Source organism: Vombatus ursinus, unplaced genomic scaffold (genome assembly GCF_900497805.2).
Source record: "Vombatus ursinus unplaced genomic scaffold, bare-nosed wombat genome assembly UNPS02014799.1, whole genome shotgun sequence".
Classification (NCBI taxonomy): Eukaryota; Metazoa; Chordata; class Mammalia; order Diprotodontia; family Vombatidae; genus Vombatus; species Vombatus ursinus.
In genome coordinates, this window is record NW_020954577.1 from 46,304,178 (window position 1) to 46,319,255 (window position 15,078).

The 15,078-nt window shown below is 49.4% G+C and overlaps 1 protein-coding gene across 3 annotated transcripts in view; it reads left to right on the forward strand.

Annotated features, from left to right (window-relative positions):
- Positions 1–5,502, forward strand: part of LOC114050521 (anoctamin-10) — a 224,438-nt gene extending 218,936 nt beyond the window's left edge. Inside the window, exons 13-14 of one of the 3 annotated variants that reach the window (XR_003570018.1) lie at positions 4,715–4,997; positions 5,166–5,502. Coding sequence is in view for 2 of the 3 variants with exons in the window: in XM_027872290.1 (XP_027728091.1) it covers positions 4,715–4,780 (66 nt within the window). In the remaining variant the exon portion in view is untranslated. Of the gene's footprint in view, positions 1–4,714 lie in introns of all 3 variants that reach the window. The other 2 variants (XM_027872290.1, XM_027872289.1) reach the window with 2 other exon arrangements.
- Positions 5,503–15,078: the final 9,576 nt, after the last annotated feature.

The following is a 15,078-nucleotide window of genomic DNA, read 5'->3' on the forward strand; positions in this document are numbered from 1 at the left end:
TTCGCAGGATTTTCCCCCTCTCCCTTACAGATTAGCCAGAAGAATGGTCTATATTCTTTTCTGGGCCGCAGCGGGCACGAGTTGTTTCTGATTCATTTTGTCTGTGAAATCACGGAGTTCAAACCCCTCTGAAGCAATGACTCGCATATTGAGGAGTTATTTCTCACAGTGTTGGTCGTTTGATAAAGAAAAAAAACCTCCTTGGCCAGTTCCACTTTCAGATGCCCTGGCCTCTCCTTTTGTCCAGTCTGGGCCTTCCCCTGCTCCCGCCCCTCACATCAGTGTAAGAAAAGTAGGTTGGTCACCTGCCCGAGTTCCCCACGTGGCGATGCCTTTTGTCCCGTTCCTTCAGGGAAATAAGGAAAAGGCCTGGATCTCTCAGCTAGTCCACTCGGGCGTTTCATCTGCCCCTGTCCTGGTAGACTTGGAGAGAGTCTTTCCAGGAAGCCTCAGGAGAAGCTGGCAAAGTCCTGAAGTGTCCACTGTGTCTGTATCCGAAAACTGGGCCTGAGGACACAGAGGGAGCTCCAGGGAGTGTTTGGAGGGGTAGTGAGGCCTCGTGTTATCACCCCCAGGGCCAACATGCTCAGCATCTGTGCATTGGGGAGCCCCCTCCCCCCTCCTGCCCTACCCTCAACCTCCTCTTTTCCCCAGCATCACGCGGACGACACCAATGAAAATTCATGGTTTTTGTCAGCCCCGTGTTCTTCCCCAGCCTTGCTCCCTCTGAGCACTGGGATCAGACCCATGCCCAGCTTCTTGTGCCCGTGGGGCCTAGAATCCGAGCTAGAAGAAGCCTCAAGGGCATTGAATCCAGACTCCTTGTTTTACAGACCAGAAGACCCGGGCCCAGGGACTTGGCTAGGGTAGTGGCCAAGCACGATCTGAAATGGGGTCCTCAGCCCTGAACCTCAGGGGCCGAGTAAGACATCACAGGGGAAATTCAACACGTCAGGGACAGGGAGAGAGTGGAGTGGGCTCTGCCCGTGCTGGAACAGTGGGGCCTTTCTGGAGTTCCATCTTCCTAGTACTTAAAAGGCCGCAAAGCCCTTTGCAGACGTTATGAGTGAATGAATATACCAGCATTTGTGACCGAATACAAGAGGAAAGCTTCCCCTGCCCTCACAGCCCTGCCTTCTAACAGGGCAGGGGTGGCCTGGGAGGACAGCAGCCATAAGGATGGTGAGCAGAGTCCTAGGATGAGGAATGAGATTGTTGTTCAGTTAGTTACAGAGCAAGAAGCGTGTGGGGGCAGCTCCATTTTACAGAGGAGCAGATGGAGGCCTGGAGAGGCCAAGAGATTCCTCAGGGTTTCACAGCTTGTAGGTGTCTGACCAGGATTGGAAGCCGGGCCCTCCTGACGCCAAGTCAAGCTCTCTATTCAGCATGCCTCATGTTTAGTAAAGTGATTAGATAGAGAGAGAGAGAGATTTATAGTTGAAACAAATTAATCCTTCTTGGATACAGTGGCTTGGCTCTGTCTTCTCTGCCCCTCCAGTGTCACTGAGAAGCCCATGAGTGATGCACACAGTGCATCTCTTATTAACCTTCAAAGGGGGAAAATAGCAGGACGCTGGCAGGGCACATTGCCCCCAGCGCAGGAAGCATTTCTGGAACCTGTCTAGGAAATCTTGGACCAAGTGACCTTGCCATCCTCATTTCCCCCTCCCCAAGAATTCAAGTTTGGTTTGCTGTCCCGTGGATGCTTACTTCTTGACTTCAGGGTTCAGGGTCTTTTATTGGTGTGGACCCAGCCTCTGTTGGTACATGTCACATCCCTTATGTGCCTTAACTGATCATGTACAGGAGCTGTTGTGGCTGAAGACAAGCCTTCCATGTTAGCCCTACCCCCAGGGGCCAGTATGAAACAGCCCTGGACAAGTAAGGCTGAGCCCACGCTCTGCGCCCCACCAGCTTGACAGGTAGGCCTGTGCAGCCTTTGAGAGCCCCTGGCTGCCTCTGTCCTACAAGGAATTAGCTAAAGAGTACCTCAGTGGAGGGGCGGACGAAGTCCCGGACATCATCGCTGGGCTCAGGCTCTTCGTGGATATGGGGGTGCTTTGGCCCAGCCCTGGCAGGAGGCGCCAGTTCAGAATAACTCTGCTGGGATGTGGGACCAACGCTTTCATTGTCCCTCTGTGTGTGAAGCAGATGGAACCCTTGTGACCAGCAGTGCGCCTGCCAATGCCTTCTGCTTTCCAGCCCTGCCGCCAGAATGGTCCAGAGCCGAACAAAGCTAGAACTCTTCATCAGGCAGATTGAATGCAGCACCATTTCACATGCCTTTTCTGGAAAGCTTGTTTTCCTCTAAATTATTCTGGGTTTGAGATCTTAGTTGGGGGTCTGCTTTGTCTTTAGATGTCAGTGTTACTTCTTAGCCTTTAACTCTCTCCTACCCTCAGAGCCCACATCTGGCCCTGGTGGAGCCAAGTGTGGCCCTTTGGGAATTTGTTCTGTGAAGTTTGGATTCAGTCAAGGGGCCCCATTTGAGGATCTAGAAGACCCCATGTGGCCTTGAGGCTGCAGGTTCCCTACCCCTGGCTATTGCAAATAAACAGACACTTCCACACCTGAGTCATCAGGAATACTGCTGATCTTTATCTCCCTGCATAGGTGGAGAGCAGGTCATTTCCAGATTGTGGGGAGCCTTGGAGGGTGCTTTCTTGCAAAGCTATTTTATGGGTAGGACTGGCAAATTTTATGGGTTGTCACTTAGGGCCCTGTAACTCAGGAAATCACATCCCTTGTCATCCTTTTTTTGGTTTGTTTTTAAAGGACAGCTAGCCTAAGAAGAGATCAGGAGCATTAAATGATAGTTAACACTCATTATCTAGGACATGCAGAGTTCATAATTAACCTGGGTTGGAATATTACGTTTTCCCTGTAAAGACAAATTTCACACCAGCAGTTATCAGAGCAAGCTGACTTGGGAGACGATGGAAAGAGTTTGCAATGGAAAAGTTAGCAGATGCAGAAAAGAACTTCTCCGGAGATGATTGTGGGCTCCCACAGGTCGGGGAAATATCAGATCATCTCAGTGGCAGGCTGGAAACACCAGCAGCTTCTGGTAATATTAATAGAGTTATCACAGCACAGAGGGAATATGGAGGTGCTGGAGGAGGCTGAGTCCCCAGGCTGGACCGCCCAGCTCCTCAGCACAGCTGGACTCCTGCCTCCCTTGATGTGAAGCCTGCCTACATCCCCCAGACTCTCATCGGGCTTTGGCCTTGGGCTGCTTGGGAGGCCAGGAGCAAGAGGGAGCTCCCCCGCCTTGTCCACAAACGTCACCCATCTACTCCATCATTTGTCAAGATGGGCAGTGGCATGGGGGCTCCTGGAGGCCTCCTGGGGGCTCTGAGGGAGAGGAAATCAAAGGAAAATTCTGAAAAAATCAGGGAACAGTAAAGTGTATGCCTGTGATTTACTACCCCTGATTGAGAGACTCAGTGATGTATCTAGTCAGGAGCCTGACTACTACGCATTGAGGCTTCTGTGAGCAGAGCCCCCATTTCAGATGGCAGCCATGCGGAAGGGAGAATGTCCCCTGGGAAGAATGGCTGGTAGGTGATGTGTGGAAAGAGAGGCGAGTCTAAGCCCAGGAACCTAATGAGAAAATCCACGTGACAAGAGCTGATGTGTTTACCTTGTGCCTTGTGATTACAAAAGTCCTTTCTCTGGATTGTCACATCTGACCTCCTGGATTTTCCATGGCTGTTACTCATTTATTCAGCAGACTTGGAAGAGAGATTTCAGAATGTTCTCCCCCATCTGCATCAGTGTCTTCTCATTTGCGCCTTGTGCCCACCCTCTGGCCATCTGGCGATGCCTATGGGTCACTTCTCAGAGTTGGAATTTTAAATACACAAAATAAAAAGCATAGGATTAAAAAGGAAACTGATTATATTGAAATATATTCATCAAAATGTTTTTGTAAACCCAGGTAAAGAACTCCTGATTATAATAAGGTGTTTTGTGGCCAATGAAGTCCTGACTCCCACCCCCAGATCTCACCCTTCACAAGTGATGTGTTTGTCAGTTAAGAACAGATGGGGGGGAGTGGAATCGGGCCATTCCAGAAGAGTGGGATTCAGAAGGGGAGGGCATGGGGGTGTTAAGACTGCCCAGCACAGAAGAGAGGAAAAGACGGTTGAATTTGGAGTTAGGGGAGCTCACTTCTTGCCTGTGTCACTTGGGATGTGACTTTGAACAAGTCACTCCCCCGAGGTCACTTTCTCACCTATCAAATAAGGGGCGTGCCCTGGCTTCCTGGCCTTGTGGGTCCTTGATTCTCCGTGGTCACTGCTCCCATTCTGCTCAGGCTGGTCTGTCTGAGAGGAGGTTCAGGGCCAGGGGGATCTCAAAGCAGGCTCAAGGCCGTCCTTGTGCACGCGCGCGCGCGCGCACACACACACACACACACATGCACTCTCTCTGTCTCTCTGTATCCATCTCTCTCTCTGTCTCTGTCTCTGTCTCTGTCTCTGTCTCTCTCTCTTCCATAGTTGTTGGGCTCCAGGAACAAAACACCTCGAGGAAGAAATGAAGGAGCTTCCTGGTTGCTCGGAATCAGAAGTGATGATTCACCCAGGCCAAGCGGTGACTGGAGAGCCACACCGGCTGTAATTCGAGGGTGGGGGGTGGCTCTCCACACCGGGAAGCCAAGCGGGGCTGAGTGCGAGTTTCTCAGGGCTTCTTTTCTCTCTTCTCTCTGCAGCACATTAAACTGGTGGCCGAGTCGCTGAAGGAGGAAGGCAAGGAAGAAGAGAAGAATACCACTTAGGAGAGTTTACCCACAAACTCAGCAGGTGCATCCATTCCTGATCCGTGCAGAATTGGCTCCGAGCAGTGGAACACCCCAGGCCTCGCCCGCCCTGTGCCCGAGGCTCTGCCCCTGCCAGCCCACCCTGGCTTGGGGCGGGGCTCAGGCCAGCCTTCCCACCCCCGAAGGCTGCCCCCGGGCCTCCCGGCAGCCGCCCCCAGCTTCAGAATTCACTGAGGTAGCTGAACTCAGGGTCCACCAAGCGGGTCTTCCTGCAGCTTTCCCCTGGTGCCCTGTCACTATGCATCAGGCCTGGTCTCGGCCCGGCCCCACACCGGCTTCTTGCTCCATTTGTCCTGATTTCTTTCCCTGGTAGTTTTTGGTCATTCGTTTTATCTTACTCCAGGTCCACCGACTTCACCTTTAGCCTGTCAGAGTCAATGAATGTCCAGCTCTGCTCACTGGCCGTCGCGATGACTCGTGTCCTTTCGGCCCAGGGGAGCCCCTGGGAGCCGCCTGGGCAGCTGGGAGCCGCTGCTTGTACTACAGCAGGCGAGGCTGTGAGAAGCGCGTGCGGCGTGGTTCCCGAGTGGGCCGGCGTGCTGCTCAGCCCGGTCAGCAGCGAATTACGGCCGTGCCTCTTGGATACCTCGATACTGGTTCTCTGCTGCAGTGTGTTTGTGGATTCTCTTATGCGTTAAAATGGTAGTAACAGAACTATTAAAGACAAAGATGCATGCCTGGCTACAGTTTGTCCTGTGTGAGCTGAGATGTCCCTCGGATGCGGCCGTTCCCGGGCAGGGCTTTGTCCTCCCCCCAAGGCGGTAGCGTCCACTTGAGTCACGGTCATTTGTGTTCAGTGGCTTCTGTTGTTGATATTGAACACCCCCCCCAGACACACACACACGCACACGCCATCCCAGAGACCCTCGGGAAGAAGGGAAAAGAGGGAAGCCTAAACTAAGCCCCCCAGACCAAGGGACTTTGAGCTGGGCCCCTCTCCTTTCTGAGACCGTGAAGGCATGGGGTCAGGCCAGACGCCGAGCCCGTGATCTTGCGCTGTGAGAGCCCACCCTGGGACACCTGCCGCTCATTGGTGAGCTCTGGCGCTGAGAACCAGCCAGGGTTCAATGTGGGAAAAGAGTAAGGGAATGAAAACACCACCCAAGTGGAGAGGGGAGATGCAGCCCCGGGCTGGCCGCTGGGGAGGATTCCCAGCACTGCCCGAGCACGGGCACCGGGCTGCTCCTTCCCAGCTGGAGCCGGCAGGGCCAGGGCGGGGAGGAAGAGAAGGGAACTTGAGTCACACCCAGCCCATCCCGGGCTGCCCAGGGCCAGGTGTAGACGGGCTCCTTCCCTCCCTAACACACCATGTGGGAGCTTCTCGCGCTGGAAGATCCACCAAGAGCGGGAACAGGAGCGTCCGGATGGCACCTGCCCTTTGGCCTAACTCGGGGTCTCCCTGGGCAGTTCCCTTAGCCCAGGTGTGGCCATCCCTTCTCCGCCGAGGCTTCTTCTTGCTGAAGTGTGCGGCCGGGGCATCCCTGGAGAGGGCTGCCTGGCCCACTGGGGTCATGGCACCTTGGTGTCGGGGGTTAGCCAGTAGTGGAGTCGTCAAAAGAGACCAGAGAAAGCGGCACGTAGGAATCCACGCTTTCACATCCATTATTGGATGGACAGCTAGAAAGGAACTCGGCAAGCCAACCCTCTCCTTTTACAGATAAGGAAACTGAGGCACAAAGAGTGAGGTGGGATTTGAACTCAGCCCTCTGAGTCTTTCTTCTTGGTCTTACCAAGGACGACCTAGGAGGGAAACAGCCCGGGGTCACAGCAGGGAGCCGCAGAGGGAAAATTTGAACCCAGTCCTTTACCACAACCCAAGCTGCCGCGCCATGGTCTAGGTAAGCAATAGGAGCCATGCTGGATGAATGGGGGCGGGAGGAACACTGACGCCCTATCATGACCCTAGGAAAATAATGACTCCTGCTTCTGAAGCACCTTCATTGCCATTTTACAGAGGAGACTGAGGCTCAGAGAGGGGCCTTGCCTTGACTCACAAAGGCCGACCTCCTTGCCCCACTCACCACCCCAGCTCAGAAGCTTCCCTACGGCGTCCAGCCTGGGCAGGGTGAGAGGGGTGTGCTGGGGCCCAAGCCTGGAGCGCTGCTGCCCCTTCCCTAAACACCCTCCACCCCCACCTCCCCCGTCCCCTGCCACACAGACAAACAGAGACACACACACACACAGACACACACACACAGACACACACACACAGACACACACACTCTCTCTCTCTCTCTCTCTCTCTCTCTCTCTCTCTCTCTCTCTCTCTCTCCCCTACATTGTTGGCTCCGGAAGTGCTCTGGACTGACCCAGATTGCTCAATCAGGTAACCAGCAATTAAAGTGTGAGTAGATTGGGAAGGTAGGCAGAGGCCAGGCCGGGAAGGGCCTCCCAAGACAGAGATTAGGGAGGAGAGACCGTGATAACTTCCTCCAGGGCCATTGCTTCAGCTCCTGATGGCTCAGTCCGTCCGGCTGTCCAGCACACTCTTACAGCCTCTTTTGAGGGAGAAGTGGGGAGTGAGCTTTTACAAAGCCCAGGCTCCTGGCTGGTTTTCTGCAGCTAAGATGAGAAGGCCAAAAAAGCATTTCAAAGATGGTTGGCTATTGGCCTGGGGCTCTCTGTCAGGCTGCCTTGCCAATGACCTCTCACCTTAATGTCTGTTTGGTGACAACTAAAAATAGGCCGCGGGGTAACCAGCGGGGCACTCCAGCAAGGTCAGAAGTCACTCTCTGGACACTGGAGGACCGAGGAGTCCAGAAGAGCGGCTGGGCTGCTAATGTTCCATTCTGGGGCCAAGCTCCCCATTCCCCAGTCCTGCCCTGGCTCCCATGACCACCAGCTCAAGCCTTCATCATTCATGTGCACTCTCCCCCAGGACCCAGCTCACCACTCCTTAGGAAAAGGAGACAGCTACCTGAGTTGTTGTGGTTTTTTCACTATCTACCAGCCTGACGCCTGGTGTTATCTCCTCTTCCCAAGCCTGCCATGGTTGCTGTTTGGGCACCATGAGAAGGGATCATGTAGCCCCTTGCATTAGGCTCAGCCTACATCTAGGTTCCTCTTGGAATAAGAACAAACCCACCTGTCCCTGCTTCTCCCTTGTAACCTTTGCTCCGCTTGAGACAAGGCAAGAATCTATGGGCTTCACACCCTTAGCAACATGGGGAGAAAGAGGCTCAGAATTTGGGACATTTACCAGGGAAGGCAGGTGGGAGTGGGGCAGCTTCAAGGCAGGAGCAGATACCTGCCCACTGGTGAGAAGGTGAAGGACGTCAAAGCCCAGCCCTGCATCTCAGCTCTATGGAGTGGTTTGGGCGAAAGTCCTCTCTGGTGAAGTCCTCCTGGGCACGGTCAGAGGGCTCAGTTGGAAGCGGATCAGGTATCTGCCTGGCCCTTGTGGCCTTTCCGATGCCCTCCCCAGGACTCCTGCTGCAGGTACTGTCTGGACGTCCAGTGAGCAGGGACAGTCCACCTTTTCGGTCTGGATCCCCAGGCTGCACACTTGCTAAGTGCCAAATAAATCCTTTTCATTCTTCCTGGGGGAGGCACGTTGAGCAATGTTTCAGGGTGGCAAAATTTACAGTAAACAAGTGACCTTGCGCTGTAACGCCCTGCAAAGAGCACTGAATTTAATATCTCAGTCCCAATCATGCCTCTTGCCAGGAGCTGTATAACCATGGGAAAGACACCTAACCTCTGATCCCTCATTTTCTGAATCAGCAAAAGGGGCTGATGGGAGGAAACTTGCTGAAAAACCTGAAAATGCCACCAAAAGCTGAGTTTCCAGTTCTGAAAAGCTGTGCAAGATTTTCACTGGAAATCTGTAAAGTGGGTACATCTGGGTTAGATGACCAGAGAAAGTGGAAATCTATTCAAGGTGCAGTCTGCATCATGAGAGGTACCGAAAGTTCTTCCCCCATTGGAGGGACAGACCTGGATCTCCCCACGGGACTCTGTCCCCTCAGAGAGGGAAGAATAATGGTGTAACCTATTGGGTGCCTCACCAGGCTCTTTACAAGGTAGCTGATGCATCACCCTCAATTACCGATAATGAGATTTTCCTCTTGGCCCTGAAGCCTTAGTCTGGCTCTGCCAAAGCTCCTAAGATCACCCCTGCTTTCTCACCTTCTGCTAAGGAACCCCCAAATAAGTCAACCTGAACTTGAACCACACGGCAGGCAATTAATCAATCAACAAGCAGGAAGTGCCAGCCACTGGGTGACAAAGACAAAAGTAAAACTTTTCCTGCCCTCGAGGTGCTTACATTTTCACTGCCCCAGAAGAAATGTGACCTGGATAAGTCTCAAGCAAGAAAGAATCCAGCACCACATCAGCTCGATGGCTGTCTGTCCCTCAAGCCCTGGTAAACTGAGGAGCTCAAAAAAAGCTTAAGGCCAACTCAAGTTTAAATTATCCCATGAAAAGGATGACAGCCTTGCCATTGCCATATTCCTACCTGTGGGGCCCTGAACAAGTCATTTGCCCTCCTGGGGCCTCAGTTTCCTCATCTAGGAGATGGGGTTTGGGGCTTGATTGCTAAGGTCCCTTCAAGCTCATCTGATTCATATTTATTCTATCTACACTACAAAGCAAACATCATTCTAATGTTCCCATCTTCTAAAGAATGAAGAAGTAGCCCCAGGGAGGGACCCCCAGAGTCACGGCTGGGAGACCAATGATGAGCCCATGAGAAGGAATCTCCTATTTCGTGGACTGGCCAGTTAAACCTATGGATGTCAAGTGTTGTATGCACCATGTGCGTGTGGCCAGCCATCCCTGTGGTCCTTGAGTGCCCATTTATTGTGTCCTGGCTCAGCAATTCTAAGGAGCAATCATGCTTCCAAATATCACTGGCAGTGGGCCATAGCTGGAGAAGAGAGGGCCATATGAGACAGACATCAACCCATCCAAAAACATTTATCAAGAGCCTACTATGTGCCAGGCGCTGTGCTAAAGGCTAGATCAAGCACTGGCATGAACCACTTGAGTCGACATGGTTTTGTGGAATACTCTTGCCCGAAAGGTGTGGCCACTCCCCAAATGAGCCCCAGTGTGCCTTCCCTTCTAGAGAGGTCTATAAGAACCTCAGGTTGGTAGGGGTCTTCAAAGTTATCTAGCCCAATCCCTTTGTTTTATAAATGGAGAAGGTGGGGCCCAGAGAGGTTAAGTAATTTAACTCCCAAACAGCATTTATCTAGCACGCCAAGGTTTTCCCTGCAAATACTCAAATGAAGGCCCTCTGAATCGACAGCTGTTGCACCACACTGTTTGAATGAAGCAGGCAATGACTCACCGAGGACCCACATTTCTTGTTCAAAAAATTCAAAACTCTGGTTTTCCATAGAAACAATCAATCAACCAAAAATTTAATTAAGCCCTGATTCCAGGCATGGCAGTATTAAAATGGAAGGGCTTTCCACAGCATTTGGGGTGAGAGAACCAAGAAATGATTAAGGACATATTTTATGTAGGGAAGTCATAACTTAATGCTATGCAGTGATGGTGATGAATTTGGATGAATTCCTGTAGCAGGACTGATGGGTGCTTATATATTGTCATACATTATATATATATATATATATTCATATATGTCAAGTTTATATATATATTTTAACTTCAGTATTGGTGCTATATAAAGAGGGTTGCATTTAGAGCCAGAAGACCTGGGTTCAAAGCTTAACTCAGCTACTTACTACCTGTATGACCGAGGATTAGCAGCCCCTAAGGCCACTTCCAGCCCCGAACTAAGATCCCATGGATCCTTAAATCTATGGTCACAGTGGCCTCATTTCAAAGTGTCCGCCGGGCATCGCTCCTTGGATGTCACATTACCAACTCAAGTTCAACTTGGCCATCTGGGAGTCATCCAAATGGCAGCATGTCTCCATCCTATGGCTGGCACCACCATTGCTCCACTCACACAGCCTACAAAGCCTGGAGTTATCTCGCTCTTCCTTCTCCTCCCATCTTGAGGAGACCTACAAAGAATAGGTAGACGGATAGGGAGAGAACCAAGAGAGAGCGGCATCATGAAAACCTGTAGAGGGGGGGAAGGTGGTCATCGGTGTCAAATGCTGAAGAGGTCAAGGTTGACCGCTGAGAAAAGCCTATTGGATTTGGCCATGAAGAGTTCATGGATAAGTTTTGGCAGTTTTAGTTGAATAATTAGGTCAGAAGCCAGACCACATGCACGTAGAAGGCAATAAACCCATTGAATTACTCAGAAAAACAGCTCGGTGTTGTGGAATGGACAATGGGCTGTGAGTCAGAACGTGATATTTGTACAGCACTTTGAGGCTGGCGAAGCGCCTTCTTCACACGTGCCCTAGCAGTGAGTGGTGCAGGCATTTACATCTGTTTTTTACAGTCACTTATCCTCGGCGCTTTGGTTCCCTCATTTGTACAAATGAGGACAAGTGACTCAGCCAGGATCACGCAGCTGGGGCAGTGTGCAAACTTGGATCTTCTGTGAGTCCAGTGCTCTCTAGGCTTGAGTCCCGACTCCAGCATTTATGGGAACTTGGGTTCTCCTTTTTCTTACCTGTAAAATGGAGATAACAGTACTTGCCCAGGCCACTTCACTGGGACTATTCTGAGAATCCAGTGGGAAAGCTGATAGGAAATGCTGTGCAGCGAGGTCCTCCTCCCCAGTGTTTCTCGGCACATGAGGCCGCCTGGTCTTTTCCTTTGTTGGGAGTGTCCTCTTGCTGCTAAGGTATTGTGATGAATGTCCTTGGGCCTCTGGCCCACCCACCCCACCCAGAGAGCACAAAGCAGGACAGAGAACCCCTTCCTTACCTGTCCTTCAAGGCCCACACTAATCATCCTCTCTGCTCTTTTGACATGTACCCACCATAGGCCCTAGTACACAGTAAGCCGATTAATAAACACTTACTTAAGTGCTTAAAATGTCAACATTTCCTGGTGGAGCCAGGCAGCTCTTCTTACACAGGGGTCCTAGGGGCTAAAATCTAGTCCAGTCTTACTTGTGCTACCTCCTAACCGCTCACCAGCTCAGGATTCTGCAAATGTTCACTTCTGCCCATTAAGAGCCCTTCAATGCATGCAATTATTCATCCAGCCTTTGTTTAAGCCATTTGTCTAATTTGTTCTGTACTACTTGAATTCGGTCAAAGGGCTGCACTTGAGGACCTAGAGGGCCTCAAGGCCACGGGCTCCCCCCACCTGGTCTAATCTCATTTGTAGCAAGGCCATTTTACTCCTTCCTAATTGATTCTCTGTCCTGCTGACCACAGGGGCTGTTCCAAAACCTTTTCTCCTCTCCTCAAGCCTCCACCACCACCAGAAGGAAGAAGTCCTCTTCCTGTCTGGGGATCTTGACTCTACTTAAAAAATGGAGGCCTTTCATGGTGACCTCCATCTTCTCCCCTTCTCTTCATCTCAAAGCCCCTTGACATCATCCCTCCTCTCTCTGCCCTTTCTTCTAGTCTTATTACAAAGTGTCCCTTCTCACCAAGTCTAGTCCGTCTTCAGGTGCCCTATCAGAAGAGATATTTGTAAAGTGCTTAGCAAGTGCCTGGCACAAAGTGGGTGCTTAATAAACCCTTCTCCCCTCATCTTGAGAAACAGTTTGGCCGCTCTATCATTTCTTCCATCTTCGGGTGCCTCCCTTGCTGCCTAAAAACACACCCAAGTCTCCCCCATCCTTAAAAATCTCTCCCCGGCCATATTGCCATACTGACCTACGCCTCTCCTTTCTCAAGCCTTTCTCCCTGAGAATCCTCTCTTCTTAGCAACTCCACGTTTCTTTTCACTCTCCTCTAAAACCTCCGCTGGTCTGACTCTGACTTCATCTTTCAACTAGAACTGCCAGAAGTCACCAGTGAACTCTTCTTAAAATTTTTTAAAATTTATTTTGTTAAATTTTCGCCAATTGCATGTACAAAATTTTTAACAATCATTTTTTAAGAATTTGAGTTCCAAAATCTCTTTCCCTCCCACCCTCCCCCACCCCTTGAGAAGGCAAGCAGTAAGACATCAGTTATACATGTGAAGTCATGCAAAACATATTACTATATTAGCAATGTTGTAAAAGAAAACTGACCAAAAAAACCAAACCCAAGAAAATAAAGCTAGAACAGTCTGCTTCGATCTGCTTTCAAGTTCATCGGTTCTCTCTCTCTGGAGGGGGAGAGCGCTTCTCATCACGGGTCCTTCAGAACGGTCTTGGACTGTTGTATTGGTGAGAGTCGCCAAGTCTTTCACAGTTAATCATCATTACATTACACACATAATTAAAAACATGCCGGGTTTATTTGTAACTAAAAAATCTAATTGGCTTCAGGGTCATTTTTTCTTCCTCCTCATCCTCTCCGAGTGGTTCCCCTCATCTGCCCTGGCCGTCTCCTCTTCTGTCTGCTGTTTTAACCACTCTTTCCTCAGCTGTTTCAGCAGGTGGGGTGTGAGCCACCCTTGTCCACCAACTTGAAGGCCAGGGACTTTGAAGCCAGAGTCACCACCGCAGCGGCCTCCACATCATTGGCCCCTGTTGCTTCTCCCAAGGCAGACTTTGCGGCCCCCGGCAGCTGGCCCTGCTTCCCCGCTGTGGAAATACCCACGTTCAACACATGCTCATATTCAACTCAGACATGCGAATCAGCTTGGTGATGCCATGCACACCCTTCTGCACGATGCCATCAAGTTCTTCCTAGAGGTCTCAGATGAGATCAACATCAGGGAACGTGTCCGAGAACCAGAAGCTCAGCCACATGGAGATAATTAGCCCAAAGTAATGAAAATGATCACTTATTTTTAACATTCTTCTTCTTAAATTTTGAGTTCTAAATTCTCTCCCCTCTCTTCTTTCCCCCATCCATTAAGAAGGCAAGCAACGTATCAGTTATACTTGTGAAATCATGAAAAATATACTTTCATATTAGCCATATCGAAAAGAAAAGCAAGAAAAATAAAGTGAAAAAATATCATGAGTCCTTTGGAATTGTCTCAGTTCATTAGAGTAACTAAGCCTTTCGTGGTTGATCATCATTACAATATTGCTGTTACTGCATACAGTGATCTCCTGGTTCTTCTCATTTTACTTTGTATCAATTTGTATAGGTTTTTCTGAAAGCATACTGCTCATCATTTCTTTTTTTTTTAAATTATTTAATTTATTTTCAGTTTTCAACATTCACTTCCATAAGATTTTGAGTTCCAAATTTTCTCTCCTTCCCTCTCTGCCTCCCTCCCCAAGACAATGTGCAATCTGATATAGGCTCTACATATACATTCATATTAAGCCTATTTTCACATTAGTCATGTTGTAAAGAAGAATTAGAACTAATGGGAGAAACCACAAGAAAGAAGAAACAAACAAAAAAGGGAAAAAAAGAGAGAGAGTAAATAATATGCTTCAATCTGCATTCATACTCCATAGTTCATTTTCTGGATGTGGATATCATTTTCCAACATGAGTCTTTTGGATGGCAGCAAGGTGGCACAGTGGTTAGAATGATGGGACCAGAGTCAGAAAGATTCATCTTCCTGAGTTTGAATTTGGCCTCAGATACTTCCTAGCTCTGTGACCCTGGGCAAGCCATTTAACCCTGTTTGCCTCAGTTTCCTCATCTGTAAAATGAGCTAGAAAGGAAATGGCAAACCACTTCAGTGTCTTTGCCAAGAAAACCTTAAATTGGGTCACAAAGAGTTGGATGTGACTGAGTGACCGAACCACAGAAATGTTGTACCTAATTTTTTCCACTGATCCACTCCTCTGTTTCTTAGCCAGTACCCAATTGTTTTAATGATTACCACTTTGTAATACAGTTTGACATCTGGTACTGCTGGGCCATCTTCCTTTATAACTTTTTCATTGGCTCTCTTGATTGACCTTTTGTTCTTCCAGATGAATTTTGTTATTGGTTTTTCTCACTCTATAAAACAATTCTTTGATATGTTTGGCATAACACTGAATAAGTAAATTAACTTAGAATAGTCGTTTTTAAAAATTATATTGGCTTGACCGACCCACGAGCAATTAATATATCTCCAATTGTTTAGATCTATATTGGTGTGAAAAGTGTTTTGTATTTGTGTTCATACAGTCCCTGGATTTGCATTGGCAAGTAGATTCCCAAGTATTTTATATTTTTTGCAGTTATTTTAAATAGAATTTCTCTATCTCTTCCTACTGGGTTTTGTTGGTAATATATAGAAATGCCGATTTTTTTTTTATCCTGCAACTTTACTGAGGTTATTGTTTCAATTAGTTTTCTAGTTCATTCTCTCGAATT